At 46.7% G+C, this 24,264-nt stretch overlaps 1 protein-coding gene across 2 annotated transcripts in view; it reads right to left on the bottom strand.

Moving 5' to 3' along the window:
- Window positions 1-620: 620 nt before the first annotated feature.
- Window positions 621-24,264, bottom strand: part of LOC141098437 (acyl-coenzyme A thioesterase 1-like) — a 31,921-nt gene continuing 8,277 nt past the window's right edge. For both annotated transcript variants that reach the window (XM_073586268.1, XM_073586263.1), the window contains exon 3: window positions 621-1,462. In XM_073586268.1, coding sequence (XP_073442369.1) covers window positions 860-1,462 — 603 coding nt within the window. In that variant the 3' untranslated portion in view covers window positions 621-859. The remainder of the gene's footprint in view (window positions 1,463-24,264) is intronic.

The raw sequence follows: 24,264 nt of genomic DNA on the forward strand, positions 1-24,264 counted from the left end.
ACCTCCAGGCTGTGTAAGGGCTATTTGACCAAGAAGGAGAGTGATGGGGTGCTACGCCAGATGACCTGGCCTCCACAGTCACCAGACCTGAACCCAATCGAGATGGTTTGGGGTGAGCTGGACCGCAGAGTGAGGGCAAAAGTGCCAACAAGTGCTAAGCATATCTGGGAACTCCTTCAAGACTGTTGGAAGACCATTTCCGGTGACTACCTCTTGAAGCTCATCAAGAGAATGCCAAGAGTGTGCAAAGCAGTAATCAAAGCAAAAGGTGGCTACTTTGAAGAACCTAGAATATAAGACATATTTTCAGTTGTTTCACACTTTTTTGTTAATTATGTAATTCCACATACATAGTTTTGATGCCTTCAGAGTGAATCTACAATTTTCATAGTCATGAAAATAAAGAAAACTCTTTGAACGAGAAGGTGTGTCCAAACTTTTGGTCTGTACTGTACATGTCGGATAGTTCTAGCTCCACTTACTGCAACTTTCGTAGAACTTTGGCAGCTGCGCTAGAAAAACCCTTTAACAACAAGGTCCTAATATGGAAAAAACAAATGAATAGAAAAGTGTATGTCCAGGTGAAGGGATAAACAATTCTGTAAAGAATTAGAAAAACATTACCAAATCTTCAGCTTTTTATTATATTACAGAATCTGATATAAATTATAACCTTTTAGGTGAAAAGGATATAAAAATAAAACAATATAATTAGTCACAGATTTTAAGCTGTAGTGAGTTCATCAGTGTAATCTACTTTGTTCGCCACATTAACATATTTAAACAATAGTCATTATGATAATTTAATACTAAAGGCACAGAGCCCGGTGGAGATTAATGACGCCATATCACAACACGCTCATAGTTTACTCTCTGTTTCAGTATTTTGGTCAAGATGCTCATGGAAGAAGGTCTGAATTCTCAGCCACGAGTCCACTTGTGCCATAGCGTGCCCCTTCGGTTCTCCTCCCCAAACAACGGGAAGCCCTATAACCCTGTGCATGGATGCTTCACATAAGGGGATATATGCTGGCTCAATGTAATGGCCAGCTTTGGGATAATACACAATTTCTGGCTTCTCTTTCCCTTCCTCCAACAGTAGTTGGCAAGCCGCTTGGGCATGGAAGATGCTGTTCCAATTTCGGTCATCTTCTCCCACAATAAACAGAAACTTACAATCAGCTTTTCCAACAGGAATAAGGCTCTTCCGATTTGGTTCTTCTAGTGGGTTATGTAATATGTCGTGGATATCGCCTACTCCTGGCTGTGGGTATTTTAACTTTTTAATGTCAAAGCCAATAGGAAGCAAAGTATTGTCCTTATAACGAAGCACTGCCGCAATATTAGCCACTGAGCCATTTATGACCACCGTGGCCGTTATCCCTTTAAGGAAAGCGGACATAGAAAGGACCAAGTCTCCACCTTTGGAATGGCCAAGGAGACCTATCCCCGGACCCTTCACCTGGAAGAAAGAAAGAAAGCAGTCAGTGGATATGAGCACTTCATATATTACATACCATGAAAGAACCTGGACATGAGGTCTAAAATGTCCAAGACACCCTATGGCGGGATTCACATATTCTGTTGTGATGCAGTTTTAACTCCTTTAGCACCAGAACTTTTTTTTATTATTTTTACTGTATTTTTTGACCTGGATATGGCTATTTGTGTAGGATAAGTGGTAACATAAAATGGCACCATCATTAAGTGCAAATACACAAGCATTTATTTTACACAGCTGTGAAAATACCAAATATGTTTATTCAATTATGGGACTTTTTATTTAGTAAATTTATTCAAAAACAATCTGAGTCCCATATGAGTATTTTGTTTTAATTTCTATGATTTAACTGGGGTTTACCTATGAATGCCCTAAGAACCAGAAATATGGTAAGACAGCCGTGTTATCTAATCAATAGACCTTGTGCTTTCTTGTTCACACTAAGTATGGACCTAAATCATTTTCCGTATTTATTTTTTTTAACTACTCACAAAATTAGTATATCAAAAAGTTAATTTCAGTTCTTTAATAGAAAAAGTGAAACTCATATATTGTAGAGAGTCATTACAAACAGAGTGATCTATTTCAAGTGTTTATTTCTGTTAATGTTGATGATTATGGCTTACAGCCAATGAAAACCCAAAAGTCAGTATCACAGAAAATTACAATACTTTATAACACCAGCTTGAAAAATGATTTTAAAATCCCAAATGTTGGCCTACTGAAATGCATGTTCAGTAAATGTACTCAATACTTCGTCAGGGCTCCTTTTGCATCAATTATTGCATCAATGCGGCGTGGCATGGAGGTGATCAGCCTGTGGCACTGCTGAGGTGTTATGGAAGCCCGGGTTGCTTTGATAGCAGCCTTCAGCTCGTCTGCATTGTTGAGTCTGGAGTCTCTGATCTTCCTCTTGACAATACCTCATAGATTCTCTATGGGGTTAAGGTCAGATGAGTTTGCTGGCCAATCAAGCACATTGATACTGTTGTTTTTACACCAGGTATTCGTACTTTTGGCAGAGTGGACAGGTGCCAAGTCCTGCTGAAGAATGAAATTTCCACCTCCAATAAGCTTGTCAGCAGAGGGAAGCATGAAGTGCTCAAAAATTTCCTGGTAGATGACTGCGCTGACTTTGGTCTTGATAAAGCACAATGGACCTACATTAGGAGATGACATGGCTCCCCAAACCATCACTGATTGTGGAAACTTCACACTAGACCTCAAGCAGCTTGGATTGTGTGTCTCTCCACTCTTCCTCAAGACTCTGGGACCTTGATTTCCAAATAAAATGCAAAATTTACTTTCATCTGAAAGCAATGGTCCAGTTCTTTTTCTTCTTGGCCCAGGTAAGACGCTTCTGGCATTGTCAATTGCTCTAGTGGCTTGAAAACAAGGAATGCGACACTTGTAGCCAGGTCCTGGATACATCTGTGTGTGGTGGCTCTTGAAGCAATGACTCGTCCTGGATACATCTGTGTGTGGTGGCTCTTGAAGCAATGACTCCAGCAGCAGTCCACTCCTTGTGAATCTCCCCCAAATTTTTGAATAGCCTTTTCTTAACAATCCTTTCAATGCTGCAGTTATCTCAGTTGCTTGTGCACACTTTTCTACCCCACTTTTTCCTTCCACTCAACTTTCCATTAATATGCTTGGATACAGCACTCCAGCTTCTTCAGCAATGACCATTTGTGGCTTACCCTCCTTGTGGAATGTGTCAATGACTGCCGTCTGGACATCTGTTAAGTCAGCAATCTTCCCTGTTGTGAGTTCATTTTCCCCTTCGCTGCTGAGGTCTGGTGAACTCCCTCTTCTGGTAAAGGAAGGTAGTGAGCCTGATTATCAAGCACCTGAGCCTAATGATGATGACTGGCTGAGTGGAGTTACAGACTGGATATAAGGCCGGTGACGCCCTTCTGCCTTGCGGGTGATTTCTCTGAGGGATTCTTGGAGACCAGTCTGGATTCCTGATCCTCAAAGCTAAGTTTTCTGCTCTGCTTTTTGCATTTGTGTTTTGATTTTGTTTTGCTTTGTTTTTCTGGATTTCTGCCATTCCCTGCTGGGGTGAGCTGAATTCCTATTTGCTCTGTCTTCAGTAATTACCTGAGTACTGATATAGTATTTATGAAGCCTAGCGTCTTCAGGGCCTTTTTCCATATCAGTCTGTTGGCTTTTGTCTTTGACAGGGTTTTGGCAGATTGCAGACAGCAACCTTCCTTTCCTTTCCTATTTAGTTAGCTTGGGCCCCATCGTTTGCTCAGCATATCTTTCTGTCTGTGTAAGTGTTTTTTCATCTTGCTTCACCGTCATTATATGTTGGGGGCTGCCTATTACTTTGGAGTCTGCTCTGGGGCAGTTTAGATTTCCCTTTCTGTCTTTAGGCTATTTAGCTCTCCGGCTGTGATCGAGGGGTCTAGGGCACCGTAGGAACCCCCCACGGCTACTGCTAGTTGTGTTGATAGGTTCAGGGGTCTACAATCTGATAGCTGCCAACGTCTCTGGTTTTCTGGACGTAGCGACTATTTTTGTGTCTGCCTCCTACGGTGACTCTTTCATAACACTTCCCCATGATTGTGGAGCCTACTGAAACAGAATAAGGGACCTTTTTAAATGCTCAGGAAGCCTTTGCTGGTGTTTTTTATTAATTATTCTAATTTACTGAGATAATGACTTTTGGGTTTTCATTGGCTGTAAACCATAATCAAACATTAACCCCTTCTCCCTGAAGCCTGCTTTCACCGTAATGACCAGGCCAATTTTTACAATTCTGACCAGCGTCACTTTATGAAGTCATAACTCTGGAACGATTTTACGGATCCTGGTGGTTCTGACAATGTTTTCTCGTGACATATTGTACCTTATGATAGTGGTAAAATTTCTTCCTTATAACTTGCATTTAATTGTGAAAAAAATGGAAACTTGGTGAAAATTTCGCAATTTTCAAACTTTTAATTTTTATGCCCTTAAATCAGGTTCATCATATCGCACAAAATAGTTAATAAATAACATTTCTCACATGTCTACATCAGCACAATTTTGGAAACAGTTTTTTTTTAGTTAGGCCGTTATAACGGTTAAAAGTTGACCAGCGATTTCTCATTTTTACAACAAAATTTGCAAAACTATTTTTTTAGGGACCCCATCACACTTGAAGTGACTTTGAGGGGCCAATATGACAGAAAATGCCCCAAAATGACACCATTTTAACCCCTTCCCGACCTGTGACACAGCGTATGCGTCATGAAAGTCGGTGCCAATCCGACCCATGACGCATACCCTGTGTCATGAATTCAAAGCCCCCCTGCGGGTCGGGTGACCGGGGTCAATGAAAGGTCACCTGACCCGCAGATACAGGGGGCTTTGTAATTCACCACTGGGGGCGTGGCTTCGCCCCCACGTGGCTACGATCGCTCTGATTGGCTGTTAAAAGTGAAACAGCCAATCAGAGCGATAGTAATATTTCATCAATGAAAATTGATGAAATGTTACAATCCAGCCATGGCCGATGCTGCAGTAGCATTGGACATGGCTGGAGACACCGACTAGACCCCCCCCACCGGCGATCGCCCCCCCGCCACTGAATGACTGCGGCGATCTGCCGCCGCTGTCATCATCTGCCCCCCCTCCCATTCCTTCCGCTCCCCGCCAGCTTCCGATAACCCCCACACCTTCTAAGTCCCCTGTCACTCCCGGTGTCCGGCGGGTCCGGTTCATGGGCGCCGCCATCTTGGGAAGTGGCGGGCGCATGCGCAGTGAGCCCGCCCGAATCTGCCGGCTGCAGATTCCATTATTTCATTTTGATCACTCTCACAGTGATCAAAATGAAATTAAAAGTAAATGAACCCCCCGATTATCACCCCCATAGGTAGGCATAACTAATAAAATAAAGAAAATATTTTTATTTTTCCATTAGGGTTAGGGTTGGAAAGAGGGTTAGGGTTGGAAAGAGGGTTAGGGTTACGGTTGGAAAGAGGGTTAGGGTTGGAAAGAGGGTTAGGGTTACGGTTGGAAAGAGGGTTAGGGTTACGGTTGGAAAGAGGGTTAGGGTTGGAATTAGGGTTAGGGTGGAATTAGGGTTAGGGTTGGAATTAGGGTTAGGGTTGGAATTAGGGTTAGGGTTGGAATTAGGGTTAGGGTTGGAATTAGGGTTAGGGTTGGAATTAGGGTTAGGGTTGGAATTAGGGTTAGGGTTGGAATTAGGGTTAGAATTAGGGTTAGGGTTGGAATTAGGGTTAGAATTACGGTTAGGCTTGTGGTTAGGGTTAAGGTTAGGATTAGGGGTGTGTTGGGATTAGGGTTAGGGATGTGTTGGGGTTAGGGTTGGAGTTAGAATTGAGGGGTTTCCACTGTTTAGGCACATCAGGGGGTCTCCAAACGTGATATGGTGCAACCATTGATTCCAGCCAATTTTGCGTTCAAAAAGTCAAACGGTGCTCCCTCCCTTCCAAGCCCCGACGTGTGCCCAAACAGTGGTTTACCCCCACATATGGGGTATCAGCGTACTCAGGAAAAATTGCACAACAACTTTTGGGGACTAATTTCTCCTGTTGCCCTTGGGAAAATAAAAAATTGGGGGCTAAAAAAATATTTTTGTGGAAAAAAATGATTTTTTCATTTTCACTGCATTATAAACTTCTGTGAAGCACTTGGGGGTTGAAAGTGCTCACAACACGTCTACATAAGTTCCTTGGGGGGTCTAGTTTCCAAAATGGGGTCACTTGTGGGAGGTTTCCACTGTTTAGGCACATCAGGGGCTTTGCAAATGTAATGACGACCGCAGACTATTCCATCAAAGTCTGCATTTCAAAACGTCACTACTTCCATTCCGAGCCCTGACGTGTGCCCAAACAATGGTTCCCTCACACATATGGGGTATCAGCGTACTCAGGACAAACTGGACAACAACTTTTGGGGTCCAATTTCTCCTGTTACCCTTGTGAAAATAAAAAATTGCGAGCTAAAAATTCATTTTTTGAGGAAAAAAAAGATTTTTTATTTTCACGGCTCTGCGTTATAAAGTTCTGTGAAGCACTTGGGGGTTCATGGTGCTCACCACACATCTAGGTAAGTTCCTTGGGGGGGTCTAGTTTCCAAAATGGCGTCACTTGTGGGGGGTTTCTACTGTTTAGGCACACAGGGGCTCAGCAAATATAACATGACGCCCGCAGACCATTCCATCAAAGTCAGCATTTCAAAATGTCACTACTTCCCTGCTGAGCCCCAATGTGTGCCCAAACAGTGGTTCCCCCCCACATATGGGGTACCAGCGTACTCAGGACAAACTGGACAACAACTTTTGGGGTCCAATTTATCCTGGTACCCTTGTGAAAATAAAAAATTGCCGACTAAAAAATTTTTTTTTTTAGGAAAAAAAAAAGATTTTTTATTTTCACTGCTCTGCATTATAAACGTCTCTGAATCACCTGGGGGTTCAAAGTGCTCACTATGCATCTAGATAAGTTCCTTAGGGAGTCTAGTTTCCAAAATGGGGTCATTTGTGGGGGAGCTCCAAAGTTTAGGCACACAGGGGATCTCCAAACACAACATGGTGTCCGCTAACGATTGGAGCTAATTTTCATTTCAAAAAGTCAAATGGCGCTCATTCCCTTCTGTGCCCTGCCGTGCGCCCAAACAGTGCCCCCCCCCCACATATGGGGTACCAGCGTACTCAGGACAATCTGGACAACAACTTTTTTGGTCCAATTTCTCCTGTTACCCTTGTGAAAATAAAAAATAGCGTGCTAAAAAATCATTTTTGAGGAAAAAAAATGATTTTTTTATTTTCACTGCTCTACGTTATAAACTTTTGTGAAGCACTTGGGGGTTCAAAGTGCTCACTACACATCTAGATAAGTTCCTTAAGGGGTCTAGTTTCCAAAATGGTGTCACTTGTGGGGGAGCTCCAATGTTTAGGCACACAGGGGCTCTCCAAACGCGACATGGTGTCCGATAACGATTGGAGCTAATTTTCCATTCAAAAAGTCAAATGGTGCTCCTTCCCTTCCGGGCCCTGCCGTGCACCCAAACAGTGGTTTATGACCACATATGAGGTATTGGTGTGCTCAGGAGAAATTGCCCAACAAATTTTAGGATCCATTTTATCCTTTTGCCCATGTGAAAATGAAAAAACTGAGGCTAAAAGATAATTTTTGTGAAAAAAAAGAACTTTTTTTTTTCTTACGGATCAATTTGAGAAGCACCTGGGGGTTCAAAGTGATCAGTATGCATCTAGATAAGTTTCTTGATGGGTCTAGTTTCCAAAATGGGGTCACTTGTGGGGGAGCTCCAGTGTTTAGGCACACAGCGACTCTCCAAACGCGACATGGCAAGCGCTAAATATTCCAGCATATTTTCCATTCAAAAAGTCAAATGGTGCTCCTTCCCTTCTGAGCCCTGCCGTGCGCCCAAACAGTGGTTTATAACCACATATGAGGTATCGGTGTACTCAGGGGAAATTGCCCAACAAATTTTAGAATCCATTTTATCCTGTTGCCCATGTGAAAATGAAAAAATTGATGCTGAAAAAAATTTGTGTTGGAAAAATTAAAATGTCCATTTTTTTCTTCCACATTGCTTTAGCTGCTGTGAAACACCTGAAGGGTTAATAATCTTCTTGAATGTGGTTTTGAGTAGCTTGAGGGGTTCAGTTTTTAGAATGGTGTCACTTTTGGGCATTTTCTGCCATATAGACCCCTCAAAGTGACTTCAAATGTGAGGTGGTCCCTAAAAAAAATGGTTTTGTAAATTTTGCTGTAAAAATGAGAAATCGCTGGTCAACTTTTAACCCTTATAACTTCCTAACAAAAAAATATTTTGCTTCCAAAATTGTACTGATGTAAAGTAGACATGTGGGAAATGTTATTTAGTAACTAATTTGTGTCACATAACTCTCTAGTTTAACAGAATAAAAATTCAAAATTTGAAAATTGCGACATTTTCAAAATTTTCACCAAATTTCTGATTTTTTCAAAAATAAACGCAAAAATTATCGACCTAAATTTACCACTAACATGAAGCCCAATATGTCACGAAAAAACAGTCTCAGAATCGCTAAGATGCGTTGAAGCGTTCCAGAGTTATTACCTCATAAAGGGACACTGGTCAGAATTGCAAAAAATGGCCAGGTCATTAAGGTCAAAATAGGCTGGGTCATGAAGGGGTTAAAACTGCACCCCTCAAGGTACTCAAAAACCACATTCAAGAAGTTTATTAACCCTTCAGGTGCTTCACAGGAATTTTTGGAACGTGGAAGAAAAAAATAAACATTTACTTTTCTTTCACAAAAATTTTCCTTTAGACCTAGTTTTTTTTTCCTACTTTCTCAAGGGTAACAGGAGAAAATGGACCATACATTTTGCTGTGCAATTTCTCCTGAGTACGCCGATACCCCATATGGGGGGAAAAGTCTTAGTTACTCACCGGTTAACGGTATTTTTCGGAGTCCATGACAGCACCACCTGAGAGGGGATCCGCCCTTCAGGAACAGGAAACCTACAGATACAAAAGGGCGGCACCTCTCCCACGCATCAGTTGGATTACAGAGCACAAGAGGACCACAATGGTTAATAGCAAAATTTATACACAGTGTTTTTTATACAACTATTCCTTACTAGTGTACATATAAGAGAAAGAAGTGCATATCCAAATTTAAACTACAAAAGGGGGGGGAATATACGGGTGCTGTCATGGACTCCGAAAAATACCGTTAACCGGTGAGTAACTAAGACTTTATTCGGTCGTCCATGACAGCACCACCTGAGAGATTTACAGAGAGTAATAACTATTTTAGGGAGGGACTACAGCTTGCAGTACCCTTATACCAAAAGAGAGGTCTGTGGAAGCACCCAAGTCTAGCCTATAATGATTATAAAAGGTGCTCGGAGAGGACCAAGTAGCCGCCTTACATATCTGGTCAATGGAGACTTCTGATCTCTCGGCCCACGAGGACGCCATGGCTCTGGTGGAATGCGCCCTCAGTTTTGCAGGTGCCGGTCTGCCCTTTGAGGTGTATGCAATTGAAATAGCCTCTCTAATCCACCTAGCTAGTGTATTTTTTGACACTCTACAGCCTTTCCTGGGACCTTGATGGGAGATAAATAGGGCATTCTCCTTTTTCCAGGGGTCAGTAACCGCCAGATATTCTTTAAGGCATTCTCTAACATCTAAGGTGTGTAATTTCTCTTCCTTCTCATTAGCTGGATTAGGGAGGAAGGATGGAAGGACTATTTCCTGTGTTCTATGAAAGCTAGAAACTACCTTCGGTAAGTACGCCGGGTCAGGTCTGAGTATTACCCTATCGTCCTTAAACTGTAAATAAGGAGGACGCCTAGATAATGCCTGGATGTCGCTTACTCTACGAGCTGAGGTTAGAGCTACCAGGAAGGCTACCTTGAGGGACAGGTTTTTTATAGAGGCTGATGAGATGGGTTCGAATGGAGCTTCTGTCATGGCTGTGAGGACTAGGTTCAAGTCCCATGGCATGAATCTATCCTTCACCACTGGCCTGGATCTACCTGCTGCCTTGATGAATCTACTGACCCAGTAATTACCCGCGATGTTGCAGCTAAAGAGGGCCCCCAAGGCTGAAGCTTGTACTTTGAGGGTACTAGTGGAGAGCCCCATTTCTAGACCTTTCTGAAGAAATTCTAAGATTTGATTTATAGGAGCCGAACCCCCAGCGACTACTCTAGAGTTCTTTAGGAATCTCTTCCAAATTCTGACATAGATCTTGGTAGTAGTGATCTTTCTACTTTTAAGTAGAGTGTCAACCGGGTCTGGGGAGAAGCCTTTATCTTTCAGCAGTGTCCGTTCAAACTCCACACCGTCAGATGTAGGCCAGCCACCTGAGGATGAAAGACTGGGCCCTGGGATAGGAGATCCGGGATCTCCGGCAGGACCCAAGGATCGGACACTGACATGGTCCTGAGGCATGAGAACCAAGCCCTCCTGGGCCAAAACAGAGCGATCACTATAACTTTCGCTCTGTCTCTCATGATTTTCCTCACCACTAGAGGTAATAGCGATAGGGGAGGGAAGGCATAGGATAGCCCGAAATCCCACTTTATCAGCAAGGAGTCTACCGCCAGGGGGTCTTCTCTGGGATTTAGTGAGCAAAATTGCCTTACTGCTTTAACTAACTTATCCATCTGGTCTAAGGGAAAGCAGAAATGGCTCGAGTCTTCCTCTGAAGATGATGAAGTGGAGGCCGGGGAATCTGAGGAGATATCGATTCCAGGTGCGGCCGAGGACTCTGAACCAGAGAGGTTAACATCTCTTCCCTTAGAGGAGTCTTTTTTAGATAGGGCCTTCATTTCTGTCCTGATTATCTCCCTCAGGCTTGTGGTGAAGTCTGGTGTTTCTTCCGCCACCTGTATGGACGGGGAAGAGTGTAAGGGCCTGTCAATCTACCCCTAGGGTACCCCTATCCAACCCCTACCGTTTGTCGCACGCATGGCTGACACAACTTTTTAGGGTGTCCGTCTGGCAAAGGGCAATTACAGAGGGCACATTCCCTGTGCTTCTGCTTCCCCGTAGCTTTCCTTGCCTGCGAAAGAACAAAATAAAACACTGCATCAGGGTACATTCACGGAGATCTCTTACCCATGCAGATGAGGCAGGTACCGGGTCACGGAGGGAGGCAGGAGGGTCCTTTAGCCTGGAGGAACTTCTGTGGCTTTGTTCGCCCGTCCGTTTCTTCTTCTGCTGGCCACTCGCATGTAAATTCACTGTGGCTCCTGCGCCTCGTCCTGCTGCTCTGTGGGGGCTTCTGTCGAATCCATTGCTGGGCCTTCAGAAGCACCCCAGCAGCGTCACCTCCTGTGCTTTTAATGCCTCCCACAGTGTCCAGGTCAGCAGGGCTCTGGCGCGGCACCTCCCCCCGGGTCCTCCCCCCCCCCGCGACTCCCCCCCCCACATGCTCCGTCCCCCCCCCCGGGTACCGCGCGCCGCCCCAGACCACCGAGCACTGGCGGCGCATCCCGGAAAGCTGGCCGGCACCCGACTTCCGGTTTCGGCGTTCCCGGCCCCGCCCCTTCCACTGCGTCACTTCCGCCGCGCGATCAAGACCGCGGGAGCGCGCGGAAAGGAGCCGGCACGGCGCCCCCGGCTCCGGAATGCCTGCCGCCCCCACATGCGCTGACCTGCGCCCGCCGCACAGGCGCGACCGCCAGCCCCCGGCGAGAGAGAGAGAGGAGCAAGCGGAGACCGGGTGAATGCAACAGGAGGGGTTCCAGGGGTCATACATACCTTGTGCCGGCCCTATGGAGACGGCTGTCCACCGGACCCTCTGCTCCGCCTGCTCCAACCACTGTCGTGGTGACCTACCCGGCCCCACCGTGGCGCATCCAGGGACCCGAGCTTGACCGAGGTAGGAGACCCCCCCGCTACCTGGGTCGGTCAGCCGGCCTGGGAATCCCTCGACGACTCCATGATGGACCATCTGTAGGAAGTCCCGTCCTATAGGAACAGGAAACCAACTGATGCGTGGGAGAGGTGCCGCCCTTTTGTATCTGTAGGTTTCCTGTTCCTGAAGGGCGGATCCCCTCTCTCAGGTGGTGCTGTCATGGACGACCGAATAAACTAATGTTTGGGTGCACAGAAGGGCTTGGAAGGGAAGGAGCACCATTTGACTTTTAGAATGCAAACTTCGATGGAATAATTAGTGGATGCCATGTCAAATTTGAAGAACCCCTGATGTGCCTAAACAGTGTAAACCCCCCCCCCACAATAGACACCATTTTGGAAACTAGACCCCTTATGGAACTTATCTAGATGTGTATTGAGCACCTTGAACCCACAGGTGCTTCACAGAAATTTATAAAGTTAAGCCGTGAAAAAAAAAAAATTTCCTGCAAAAATCTTTTTCAGCTACAAATTTTGTATTTTCACAAGGGCAAAAGGAGAAAATGGACCACAACCTTTGTTGTGGAATTTCTCCTGAGTTCACCGATACCCCCCCATATGTGGTCGAAAACTAGTTTTGAGGCACAGTTCAAAGCTCCGGAGGGAAGTAGTGCCATATTACAGTGCAGATTTTGCTGCACTTGTTTGAGGGTGTCATGCTACACTGGCAGTGCCACTGAGGTGCCAGAACAGCAGAACGCCACATAAGTGACTGAATGTAGAAGTACCCTATATGTGGCTGTACAGTACTATTTTGCCATACGGAGAGACTCGGGAGGGACGCAGCGCTATTTGCCTCCTGGAGCGCAATTTTTTTTAGACTAGTTTGCGGATTCCATATAATGAGCCCCTAATTGCTAGAAAAGCAGAATCTCCCTCAAGTGAGCCCATTTTGGAAATTATACCCCTTTTGGAATTTATGTACAAGTGTTAGTGACGATTTTGACTCCATGGGTGTTTTCCAGAAACAGGCAGCAGTGGATGTTGTTGAGTAAAAATTACCAACTGCCGTTGTAGTGACCAGTACATTGTAGTGACCTGTACATTATGCCCAGCTAATGCTTCTGTAGACATGCACCTGTAAATTAGGCGAGCTCTCATCAATATAGAAATGTGAGCGCTAAATATTGTTGGCACACCAGAGCTCAGAAGGGAGGGGGGCATTTGGATTTGGGAGCGGAGAATTGACTGATTTTCTTTTGGAGGGTGAGGAGACATTTCATTTTTCCAGAGCCTTTGTGCTATCAGTAACATGGTAGCCCCCTATATTTCCGTTAATAGATGACAGAACTGAGTGAGGGCTTGCTTTTTTGTGGACTCATTGGAAGCTTTTATTGGGAACATTTTACATGTTTGGGATCACAGTTATCCGGCGCTCTACGCTGACCACTTACTTTGGGGTTTCCATCTAAACCTCTGAGTGACATGATTCAGAAACCCCCCGATGGATCCATTCACTTTAGTGAGGCAGCAGAGTTTACTCTGGACTCTGTCTGACCTCTGTTTCGCGGTGTCCTTTTCAGAAGTGCACAAAACTGTGGTCGACGGCACTTTTATACAATCCTAAAAAGACGGACACCGCCGGATCGCAGGTCTTATGGCGTCCACAGTGCTTCCATCTGCTTCATACGAAATTTTCCACCAGGGGTTCTGTCTGAATCACATATTTCAGAGATTTACACGGAAACCCTGATGTCAGAGCTTAGTGCAGAGCACAGGATAAATGTGTGCCGAGCCTTACTGCAATCTTTGGGAAGCAGAATGGAAAAAAAAAAAAAATCAACAGCATGTGAAGAATTGGTTTTGTTTTTCACCGTTCCTAATGCAGTATAAGTGATTAGGCGACTATTTTTCGGGTCGGTGCGATTACAGCGATACCAGATTTATATGGGGTTTTTATGTTTGGCTGCTGTCACACACTAAAAGACGCTTTTTTTGTGAAAACTAGTTTTTGCGTCACCATATTTTGAGAGCTATAATTTTTACAGCGATACCTCATTTATATAGTTTATGTTTTGGCATTTTTACACAATAAGAACTATTTTATAGAAAAAATAGGGATTTTTGTGTATTCACCGTAAAACCCTTTTCTGCGAGCCAATCACTGGGGGACACAGGAGCATGATTGTTATGCTGCTGTCACTAGGAGGACACCAAGTGAACACAGAAAGATTAGCCCCTCCTCTGCAGTATACACCCTCCTGCTGGCTCTAATCGAACCAGTTCAGTAACAAAGAAGTAGGAGCTCATAACTATTAACAAGAATAAACTATGTCAAAACTAAAGAACAAACAAGCCATCAGGCTAACAGGGTGGGTGCTGTGTCCCCCAATGACTGGCTCAGAGAAAAGGATTTTACGGTGAGTACACAAAAATCCCTATTTCTCCTACGCCTCATTGGGGGACACAGGACCATGGGACGTCCTAAAGCAGTCCCTGGGTGGGGAAGAATACAACAAGTTGCAGATGTGGTACTGCTGATTGCAGAATCCGCCTGCCGAGGGTCGATTCTGCAGAAGCCTCAGAATGTATGCTGTAGTGTTTAGTAAAAGTATGCAAACTGGACCAAGTTGCTGCTTTGCAGACTTGTTCTGCTGACGCCTGGTGCCGAATGTCCCAAGAAGCGCCCACTGACCGACTGGAATGTGCCTTAATCCCTGCTGGGACAGGTTTGTTCCCGACACGGTAGGACCCCTGAATAGCCGAGCGAATCCACTTGGATATTGTGGCCTTTGAAGCGACTAGGTCCTTCCTGTGCCCTTTCAGAAGCACGAATAGGACATCTGACGCCGTCCGCGATACGTACCTCCTAAGAGCTCTCACCACATTCAGAGTGTGAAAGAAGAGACAACTTTTGGCAGAAAAGAAGGGGACGTCCTCAAAACCACCTTGTCTTGATGGAAAATCAGGAACGGAGCTCAGAAGGACTGTGCCGCCAACTCCAAGGCCCGCCTGATCGACATGATCACGACTAGGAAAACTACTTTCCACGAAAGGAAGGTTAGCTATACGTCCTGCAGCGGTTCGAAAAGGAACCTCCTGTAAAACCCGAGGATCAAATTAAGGTCCCATGGTTCCAACAGCATTTTATAGGGAGGCACCATATGGGAAACCCCCTGAATGAAGGTCTTCACCTGTAATCTGGTGGCAATCTTGCGTTGGAACAGAACGGATAAGGCTGAAATCTGTCCCTTGAGTGAACTAAGCGCAAGACCTGACTACAATCCAGCCTGCAGAAATTCCAAAATGGAAGGAATGGAAAACATGAGAGGAGAGTGTCCACGGGCTTTGCACCATGAGAAGGCCTTCCAGGTGCGATAAATGCATATCGACGCGGGCCTCCTAACACTAATCATGGTGGAAATCACTTGCTGAGAGAATCCTGCTTGAGTTATGTTAGACGTCGGGTTCCTGTCACTACACAGCAGGAATCCCAAGCTTTGAATTCGGCAGTCTCCCATTCCTCTCTGGCCGCAGAGGAGGCTGCTCAGCAGACTCGCCGATCCCGGCGCTCTGCTCAGACCAGCTCTGTGGGTTCGGTTGGTGCCACCTCTGGTCCAGCTATAGCAATGCATGCTGGTCAGCAGCGAGCTACTCCAGGGACTAAGTCCTCCTTTCGGTTCACTGAGCATGCCCATGGGATGATCAGGAAGGTCCCGGAAGGACGCTGCTATAAAAGGTTCGCATGGCCGCTCGGTCATGCGCTAGTACAGTTGTGGCCAAAAGTATTTACACCCCTGCAATTCTGTCAGATAATACTCAGTTTCTTCCTGAAAATGATTGCAAACACAAATTCTTTGGTATTATCTTCATTTAATTTGTCTTAAATGAAAAAACACAAAAGAGAATGAAGCAAAAAGCAAAACATTGATCATTTCACACACAACTCCAAAAATGGGCCAGACAAAAGTATTGGCACCCTCAGCCTAATACTTGGTACTTGGTTGCACAACCTTTAGCCAAAATAACTGCGACCAACCGCTTCCGGTAACCATCAATGAGTTTCTTACAATGCTCTGCTGGAATTTTAGACCATTCTTCTTTGGCAAACTGCTCCAGGTCCCTGATATTTGAAGGGTGCCTTCTCCAAACTGCCATTTTTAGATCTCTCCACAGGTGTTCTATGGGATTCAGGTCTGGACTCATTGCTGGCCACCTTAGAAGTCTTCAGTGCTTTCTCTCAAGCCATTTTCTAGTGCTTTTTGAAGTGTGTTTTGGGTCATTGTCCTGCTGGAAGACCCATGACCTCTGAGGGAGACCCAGCTTTCTCACACTGGGCCCTACATTATGCTGCAAAATTTGTTGGTAGTCTTCTGACTTCATAAGCCATGCACACGGTCAAGCAGTCCAGTGCCAGAGGCAGCAAAGCAACCCCAAAACATCAGGGAACCTCCGCCATGTTTGACTGTAGGGACCGTGTTCTTTTCTTTGAATGCCTCTTTTTCTCTCCTGTAAACTCTATGTTGATGCCTTTGTCCAAAAAGCTCTACTTTTGTCTCATCTGACCAGAGAACATTCTTCCAAAACGTTTTAGGCTTTTTCAGGTAAGTTTTGGCAAACTCCAGCCTGGCTTTTTATGTCTCGGGGTAAGAAGTGGGGTCTTCCTGAGTCTCCTACCATACAGTCCCTTTTCATTCAGACGCCGGCGGATAGTACGGGTTGACACTGTTGTACCCTCAGACTGTAGGGCAGCTTGAACTTGTTTGGATGTTAGTCTAGGTTCTTTATCCAACATCCGCACAATCTTGCGTTGAAATCTCTTGTCAATTTTTCTTTTCCGTCCACATCTAGAGAGGTTAGCCACAGTACCATGGGCTTTAAACTTCTTGATGACACTGCGCACGGTAGACACAGGAACATTCAGGTCTTTGGAGATGGACTTGTAGCCTTGAGATTGCTCATGCTTCCTCACAATTTGGTTTCTCAAGTCCTCAGACAGTTCTTTGGTCTTCTTTCTTTTCTCCATGCTCAATGTGGTACACACAAGGACACAGGACAGAGGTTGTCAACTTTAATCCATGTCAACTGGATGCAAGTGTGATTTAGTTATTGCCAACACCTGTTAGGTGCCACAGGTAAGTTATAGGTGCTGTTAATTACACAAATTAGAGAAGCATCACATGATTTTTCGAACAGTGCCAATACTTTTGTCCACCCTCTTTTTTATGTTTGGTGTGGAATTATATCCAATTTGGCTTTAGGACAATTCTTTTTGTGTTTTTTCATTTAAGACAAATTAAATGAAGATAATAATACCAAAGAATTTGTGTTTGCAATCATTTTCAGGAAGAAACTGAGTATTATCTGACAGAATTGCAGGGGTGTCAATACTTTTGGCCACAACTGTATAGACTGCATTATTATTATTATTTATTGTTATAGCGCCATTTATTCCATGGCGCTTTACATGTAAGGAGGGGTATACATAATAAAAACAAGTACAATAATGTTAAACAATACAAGTCATAACTGGTACAGGAGGAGAGAGGACCCTGCCCGCGAAGGCTCACAATCTACAAGGGATGGGTGAGAATACAGTAGGCGAGGGTAGAGCTGGTCATGCAGCGGTTTGGTCGATCTGTGGTTACTGAAGGTTACAGGCTTGTCGGAAGAGGTGGGTCTTCAGGCTCTTTTTGAAGGTTTCGATGGTAGGTGAGAGTCTGATATGTTGTGGTAGAGAGTTCCAGAGTAGGGGTGATGCGCGAAATCTTGTATGCGATTGTGGGAAGAGGAGATAAGAGGGGAGTAGAGAAGGAGATCTTGTGAGGATCGGAGGTTGCATGCAGGAAAGTACCGGGAGACGAGATCACAGATGTATGGAGGAGACAGGTTGTGGATGGCTTTGTATGTCATGGTTAGGGTTTTGTACTGGAGTCTCTGGGCAATGGGGAGCCAGTGAAGGGATTGACAGAGGGGAGAAGCTGGGGAATAGCGGGGGGACAGGTGGATTAGTCGGGCAGCAGAGTTTAGAATAGATTGGAGGGGTGCGAGAGTGTTCAAGGGGAGGCCACAGAGCAGGAAGTTGCAGTAGTCAGATGATGAGGGCATGGACTAGGGTTTTTGCAGATTTTTGGTTGAGGAATGAACGGATTCGTGAAATATTTTTGAGTTGAAGTCGGCAGGAAGTGGAAAGGGCTTTGATATGTGGTTTGAAGGAGAGATCAGCGTCAAGGATTACCCCGAGGCAGCGAGCTTGTGGGACTGGGGAGAGTGGGCAGCCATTTACTGTAATGGATAGGTTCGTTGGGGGGGGTCACGTGAGATGGGGGAAAGATGATGAATTCTGTTTTGTCCATGTTAAGTTTCAGAAATCTAGCGGAGTAGAAGGATGAAATAGCGGACAGACATTGAGGGATTCTGGTTAGTAGGGAGGTGATATCTGGTCCAGAGATGTAGATCTGTGTGTCATCAGCATAGAGATGATACTGAAAGCCATGAGATTCTATGAGCTGTCCCAGGCCAAAGATGTAAATGGAGAAGAGCAGGGGTCCTAGGACTGAACCTTGTGGGACTCCAACAGATAGGGGGCGAGGTGAGGAGGTGGTGTGTGAGTGGGAGACGCTGAATGTCCGGTCTGTTAGGTATGATGAGATCCAGGATAGGGCCAAGTCTGGGATTCCAAGGGATGAGAGGGTCTGTAATAGGGAATGGTCCACTGTGTCAAAGGCAGCCGACAGGTCCAGGAGGAGGAGGACAGAGTAGTGTCGCTTGCTCTTGGCGGTTAAGAGGTCATTGGTGACCTTAGTAAGGGCAGTTTCAGTGGAGTGGTGTGACCGGAAGCCAGATTGTAAGCGGTCGAAGAGGGAGCAAGAAGAGAGATGGGAGGACAGTTCAAGGTAGACGTGTTGTTCCAGTAGCTTGGAGGCATAGGGGAGAAGTGATATAGGGCGATAGCTAGATACAGAGGATGGGTCAAGAGAGGGCTTTTTGAGGATAGGTGTGATGGAGGCATGTTTAAAGCTTGAGGGGAAAACACCAGTTGTTAGTGATAGATTGAAGAGATGGGTTAGGGTTGGGATGAAGACTGTGGTGAGGTTTGGGATGAAGTGGGATGGGATCGGGTCTAGTGCACAGGTGGTGAGATGTGATCTTGACAGTAGAGTGGAGAGTCGATCTTCTGTAATGGTGGAGAAGTTGGTTTTGGAGGTGGAGGGCTGGGAAGCCGGGAGGAAGGGCTCTGGGGGGTTGTTGACCAAAACTGTCTCTGATGTTATCAATCTTCAGCTTGAAAAATGAGGCAAAGTCTTCAGCTGAGATGAGTGGGGAGGGGGGAGGTGCTGGGGGACGGAGGAGAGAATTGAAGGTGTTGAATAACTGTTTAGGGTTGTGAGACAGGGAGGATATGAGAGATGAGAAGTAGGTTTGTTTAGCTGTGGCAAGTGTGGTCTTGAAAGTAGTGAGGGACTATTTGAATGCGATGAAGTGCTCGTTGGAGTGGGATCTTTTCCATCTGCGCTCAGCAGCCCTGGAAGCTCGCCTCAGTTCTTTGGTCAGGCTGGTGTGCCAGGGCTGTCTGTTGATTTTGCGAGCTTTGGTATGTGTAAGTGGGGCAGCAGATTCCAAAGCTACAGCTATTGTGGTGTTATATAGAGCAGCAGCGTCATCCGCACTGTGTAAGGAACTTATATCTGTGAGAGGGAGGAGGGATTCTGAGAATGAGTGTAGGTCAAGGTGTTTAAGATTTCTGCGAGGGTGTGAAAGTTTGTGGGGTGGGGATTGTAGACATGGAGTGGAGAGGGAAGAGAATGTGAGAAGGATGTGGTCAGAGAGAGGAAGAGGTGAGTTAGAGAGGTTACATAGGGAGCAGAGGCGGGTGAAGATGAGGTCCAGTGTGTGGCCATCTTTGTGGGTGGCTGTAGAAGACAATTGAGTGAGGCCAAAGGAGGAAGTGAGAGATAGAAGTTTAGTGGAAGCTGAGAGGGAAGTGCCAATGGGGACTACCAGACTATGAGGAGTGAGTGTTGTATGAATGTATGAATGTCTCTGGTGAATGACTTATTAAGAAACCCCTACAATTGGTAAGCATGTGTTGTGCAGCCTAACCTGTTAAGCGCCCAGGCTTAGGTGTAGATAGAGGCAGAGTCTGAGACTGGCATCACTGTCCACCGCTGGCTCTGCACGTCACGGTGCACGTGCTCGACACTCCACCAGTCAGAGTCTATAGTGGCGTCCGCAGGTGCGACTCCGCGCGCTCAGAAGGTCTAGAGGGACTCTGACCCCGCGTCCTTGGGGCAGTGTTCTGTGACCGCATTCTGTGCGCTCCGTTGCCGAGCTCTGTGAGCTAAACAGGCTCCGGCATATATGTTCTGCGGTAGTGCGGCTCTGTGAGGTAACAGAGTTCGCCATGTTCACACTGGGTGACGTTAACCCACGTGTGACCTTTTGTATACCGCTTTATACTTCTGCCATTACTAAGCAGCAGTTTACCATCCCTGCATGGTGGACCCCGGGCTGCGAACGCACCTTACTATTATTTTATTATTTGGTGATTTATTTCCGCCAGCCCTAACAAGTTAGAACCCAGGATTCAATGGCCAAGCCGTTAAACACAGGGCCCGAGAGTTCTGGTGGTAAACCGGGCCCTGGGAAAGCAGATCTGGGCGATCCGGCAGTCGCCAGGGAACATTGGTGACGAGCTGTACTAGCACCGCGTACCACGCCCGGCACGGCCAGTCCGGCGCGACCAGGATCACTGGCACCCCTTCTGCCCTGATTTTTTTGATGACCCTCGAAAATTACGGGAGCGGGGGAAATACATACGGAAACCGAAATTGATGCCACGGAAGGACCAGTGCATCCGCTTCGATGGCCACTGTGTCATGGGAGAGAGCTATAAACTCAGGAACTTTGGTGTTTAGCCTTGAGGCGATCAGATCCTACATCCCAAGTTCCCCAGCGACGACAGATCTGCTGAAAAACCTCTGTATGAAGAGAGCACTCTCCCGAGGAGAGGCCTTGGCAGCTGAGAAAATATGCCGCCCAGTTCTCTACACCCGGGATGTGAACCATCTAGATGACCGAGTGGTTCCACTCGGCCCATCAGAGAATGTGGCCTTCTTCTTACATGGCCGTCTTGCTGCCGGTGCCCCCTGCCGGTTGATGTACGCCACTTCCGTGGCATTGTCGGATTGGATCCTGATGGGGTGACATGCCAGGAGATGATGAAGTCTCAGAAGGGCTAACTTGATTGCTCGTATATACAAGATTTTGATCGGGAGGCGCGACTCTCGAGTGGACCAGCGTCCTTGTGCCATGTGATGGCGGAAAACTGCACCCCAACCAAGAAGACTGGCGTCGGTGGTCACCACTAGCCAACGTACTGGAAGAAAGGACTTCCCTTGATCCAGTGAAGACTTCAGCGTCCACCACCTGAGGGTCCGCCTGACCCACTGAGGCAGACGGAATCGACGGTCGAGAGAGAATGGGTTCCTGTCCCAAGCAGTCAGAAGCGCATGTTGCAAAGGGCAGAGGTGTAGGTGTGCGAATGGAACCGCCTCTATCGCTGCCAACATCTTGCCGAGTACCCCCATACTGAATCGCATGGAGTGAGGAAAAGAGCGTGAGAGCATCCGTGCTCCACATTGCAAAGCTAAGACCTTTTCTGGAGGGAGAATCACCAACCCTCAGGAAGTGTCCAAGATCATTCCCAAGAAGGTAATTTGCTGAGCTGGTACTGGAGAAGACTTTTTTTTAAGTTTATCTTCCAGCCCAGGTGAGAAAGTGTATCCACCGTGATACTCACGCACTCCGCGCAAGCATGACAAGAAAGTCCCTTGATCAGCAGATCGTCTAGATACGGTAGCACTACCACTCCCCGAGCATGAAGAATGGCCAAGACTGCCCCCAAGACGTTGGTGAAGACTCTGGGTGCGGTGGCAAGGCAGCGAACCGCAAAGCATAGATATGTTTGGTGAGGGGGAAAAATTGTGATGCGAAAGTAAGCATCCTGGATGTCAATGGATGCTAGGAACTCCCCTTTCTCCATCTAGGCGACGACTGAGCGGAGAGACTCAACAGTTTTAGGTCCAGTATGGGCCGCACTGTACCGTCCTTCTTCGGAACCACAAACAGATTTGAGTAAAAGCCCTTGAACCTTTCGTTTTGAGGGACTAGGATAATGACTCCATCCTTTCAGAGTGCATCTATGGCTTGGAAAAAAGCTTTTGCCTTTGACTTGGGAAGGAGAAGACCGGAAAATCAGCGTCGGGGGGGGGGGGGGGGAGGAGGAGAAAGCTCTGTTTTGTATTCGGAGGACACCAGATCTCTGACCAACTCGTCGTGAATGACCAAGAGCCAGGCTTGAAGGAACAAAAGTAGGTGGCCACCTACTTTGTTGGTGCCCACCGGATACCGCAACGAGTCATTGTACAGAGGATCTATGGGACCTGGCTCCCTTGGATCCAGACTGTTTTGGCCTGCTCTTCCAGGAATGATTAGGTCTATATGAGACCTGAGAACCTCTGTTCCTATGCGGTGGCCGCCCTGATCCAGAAGAGACAATTGTAGAGGACCAGCTGGTATTGCTGCGAAAAGGCCGGGTCCGAACCTGTTGTTGACTCCGAATCGGCCGAGTGGGCCTTTGCTGGGGAAGGAATTTAGTTTTCCCTCTGTTAGTTTCGGAGATTAGCTGATCCAGTTTTTCTGCAAATAAATGACCACTCTGGTAAGGCAGAGAGGTAAAGGAATTTTTGGAAGCAGAATCCGCTTGCCACTCTCTGAGCCATAGTGCCCTCCTAATGGTGATGCCATTTGCTGCTGCCTGTGCAGCGCAGTTGGCCGCATCTAAAGAAGCGCTTACCACGAAATCCCCGGACCGAGATATCTGGCTAGCGACGCTTGCTGCCTCAGGGAGAAGAATACTGTCGTTAAAGTCTCTGCCCAGTCGACCATAGCCTTAGTCACCCAGGTCATGGCAAAGGATGGAAAGAGCGCAGCTCCAGAAGCCTCAAAGACTGACCGAGCAAGGTAGTCAATTTGATGGTCAGTGGGATTTTTGACTGAGGAGCTATCAGACAAGGATAAAAGCGTTTTGGATGCAAGACGCGATACCAGAGGATCCACTGAAAGGGACTGTAGCCAATCCTTCCTTAAATCAAAAGCAAAGGGATATCTCGACTCAATAGGCTTCTGCCCTGTGAATCGTTTGTCCGGTCGATTCCTATGTCTCTGAACAATGTCCTGAAACTCTGGGTGATTGCCAAACACCCTTTGAGGACGTTTAGCCCTCTTAAAAGACACTGCGTGATCCGAGATAGTTATAGATTCCTCGTCCACCCTCAGAGTCTTATTGACTGACTCATTGAGGGTATCAAATGTCTCCTGATAGTTCTGCGAGTCCTGGTCTAAGGATGCATCAGCCTCATATTCTGAATCATGTTTGCTGCGAACCCCTGGAGAAGGGGAGTGAGAAACTGACGCCGAAGCACGAGAAAGCCCGAGGGACGTGTCATGGGTCCTTTTTCTAGGAACATTAACACTTTTTGATAGAGTACAACCCCTGCTGGACGACGGTTCTCGTTCATCGCAGGAGAGCTCCGCAACAGACAAACGGATGCCCTGACTTGAGGAGGGGTCCCGGAGAGAGTCTATTGCCTTAGCCAGAGAAGCCATAGACAGTGACAGAGACGTAGCCCACTCAGGGGGACTAGGTCCACTAGGGTTGGTAGCGGCGGTGAGTGGCTCCTGAGGTTATAACTGGTCACAGGCTGGGCAGAATGGAGTATTGTGGCCTCGGGGCAAGAAAGTATTACAAGTGGTACATGAGGCAAAAAACACTGTTTTGTTAGCCTTTGTGGATGCTTTAGATTGAGACATAGTGTACCCATGGAGCCCCTTGGAAAGATGATGCACCAAGTGTATGTGCAGAGAAAGGGTTAAGCTCTGTCTTTGCAGCTTACCCAGGTCCTGCGTCTTGTGTCCCCAGGGAAGGTGTCAGTGTTCGCACCCCTCGCAGCGCTGTTATTGGCGCTGCTGTTCCGGATGTTACCGCAGCTGTCGGTGACTAGGCTCCTCACCCTGCTCTCTGGAGGTGTAGGAAGATGGCCGCCGAGAATATGAGGGCGCTCCTCGTTTGACAAGAGTAGCGCCAGAAGTTTGGGTGGCGCCGCCTGTGGTGGGCAGAGCTGTGTAAATCGGGGCCTAGTCCGGCTAGAAGCCGGGGACTAAATTACTGGTGCCGGCCGAAAGTGAGGACGTCGCCGGTGAACCTGCTCCCCCTCGGGACCAGGGCTGAGGGGGACCAAAAACGGAGGGGAGGACACCGCCGGGATACCTTGAATCAGATTTACGGCACCAGCCGGGCGCAAGTCAAAAAGGAGCCGAAAGCGGTGCACAAACGCCACCGGACGCCCCTTTCTGTGCCT

Source organism: Dendrobates tinctorius, unplaced genomic scaffold (assembly GCF_039654945.1).
Source record: "Dendrobates tinctorius isolate UK_male_01 unplaced genomic scaffold, ASM3965494v1 ptg000010l, whole genome shotgun sequence".
Classification (NCBI taxonomy): Eukaryota; Metazoa; Chordata; class Amphibia; order Anura; family Dendrobatidae; genus Dendrobates; species Dendrobates tinctorius.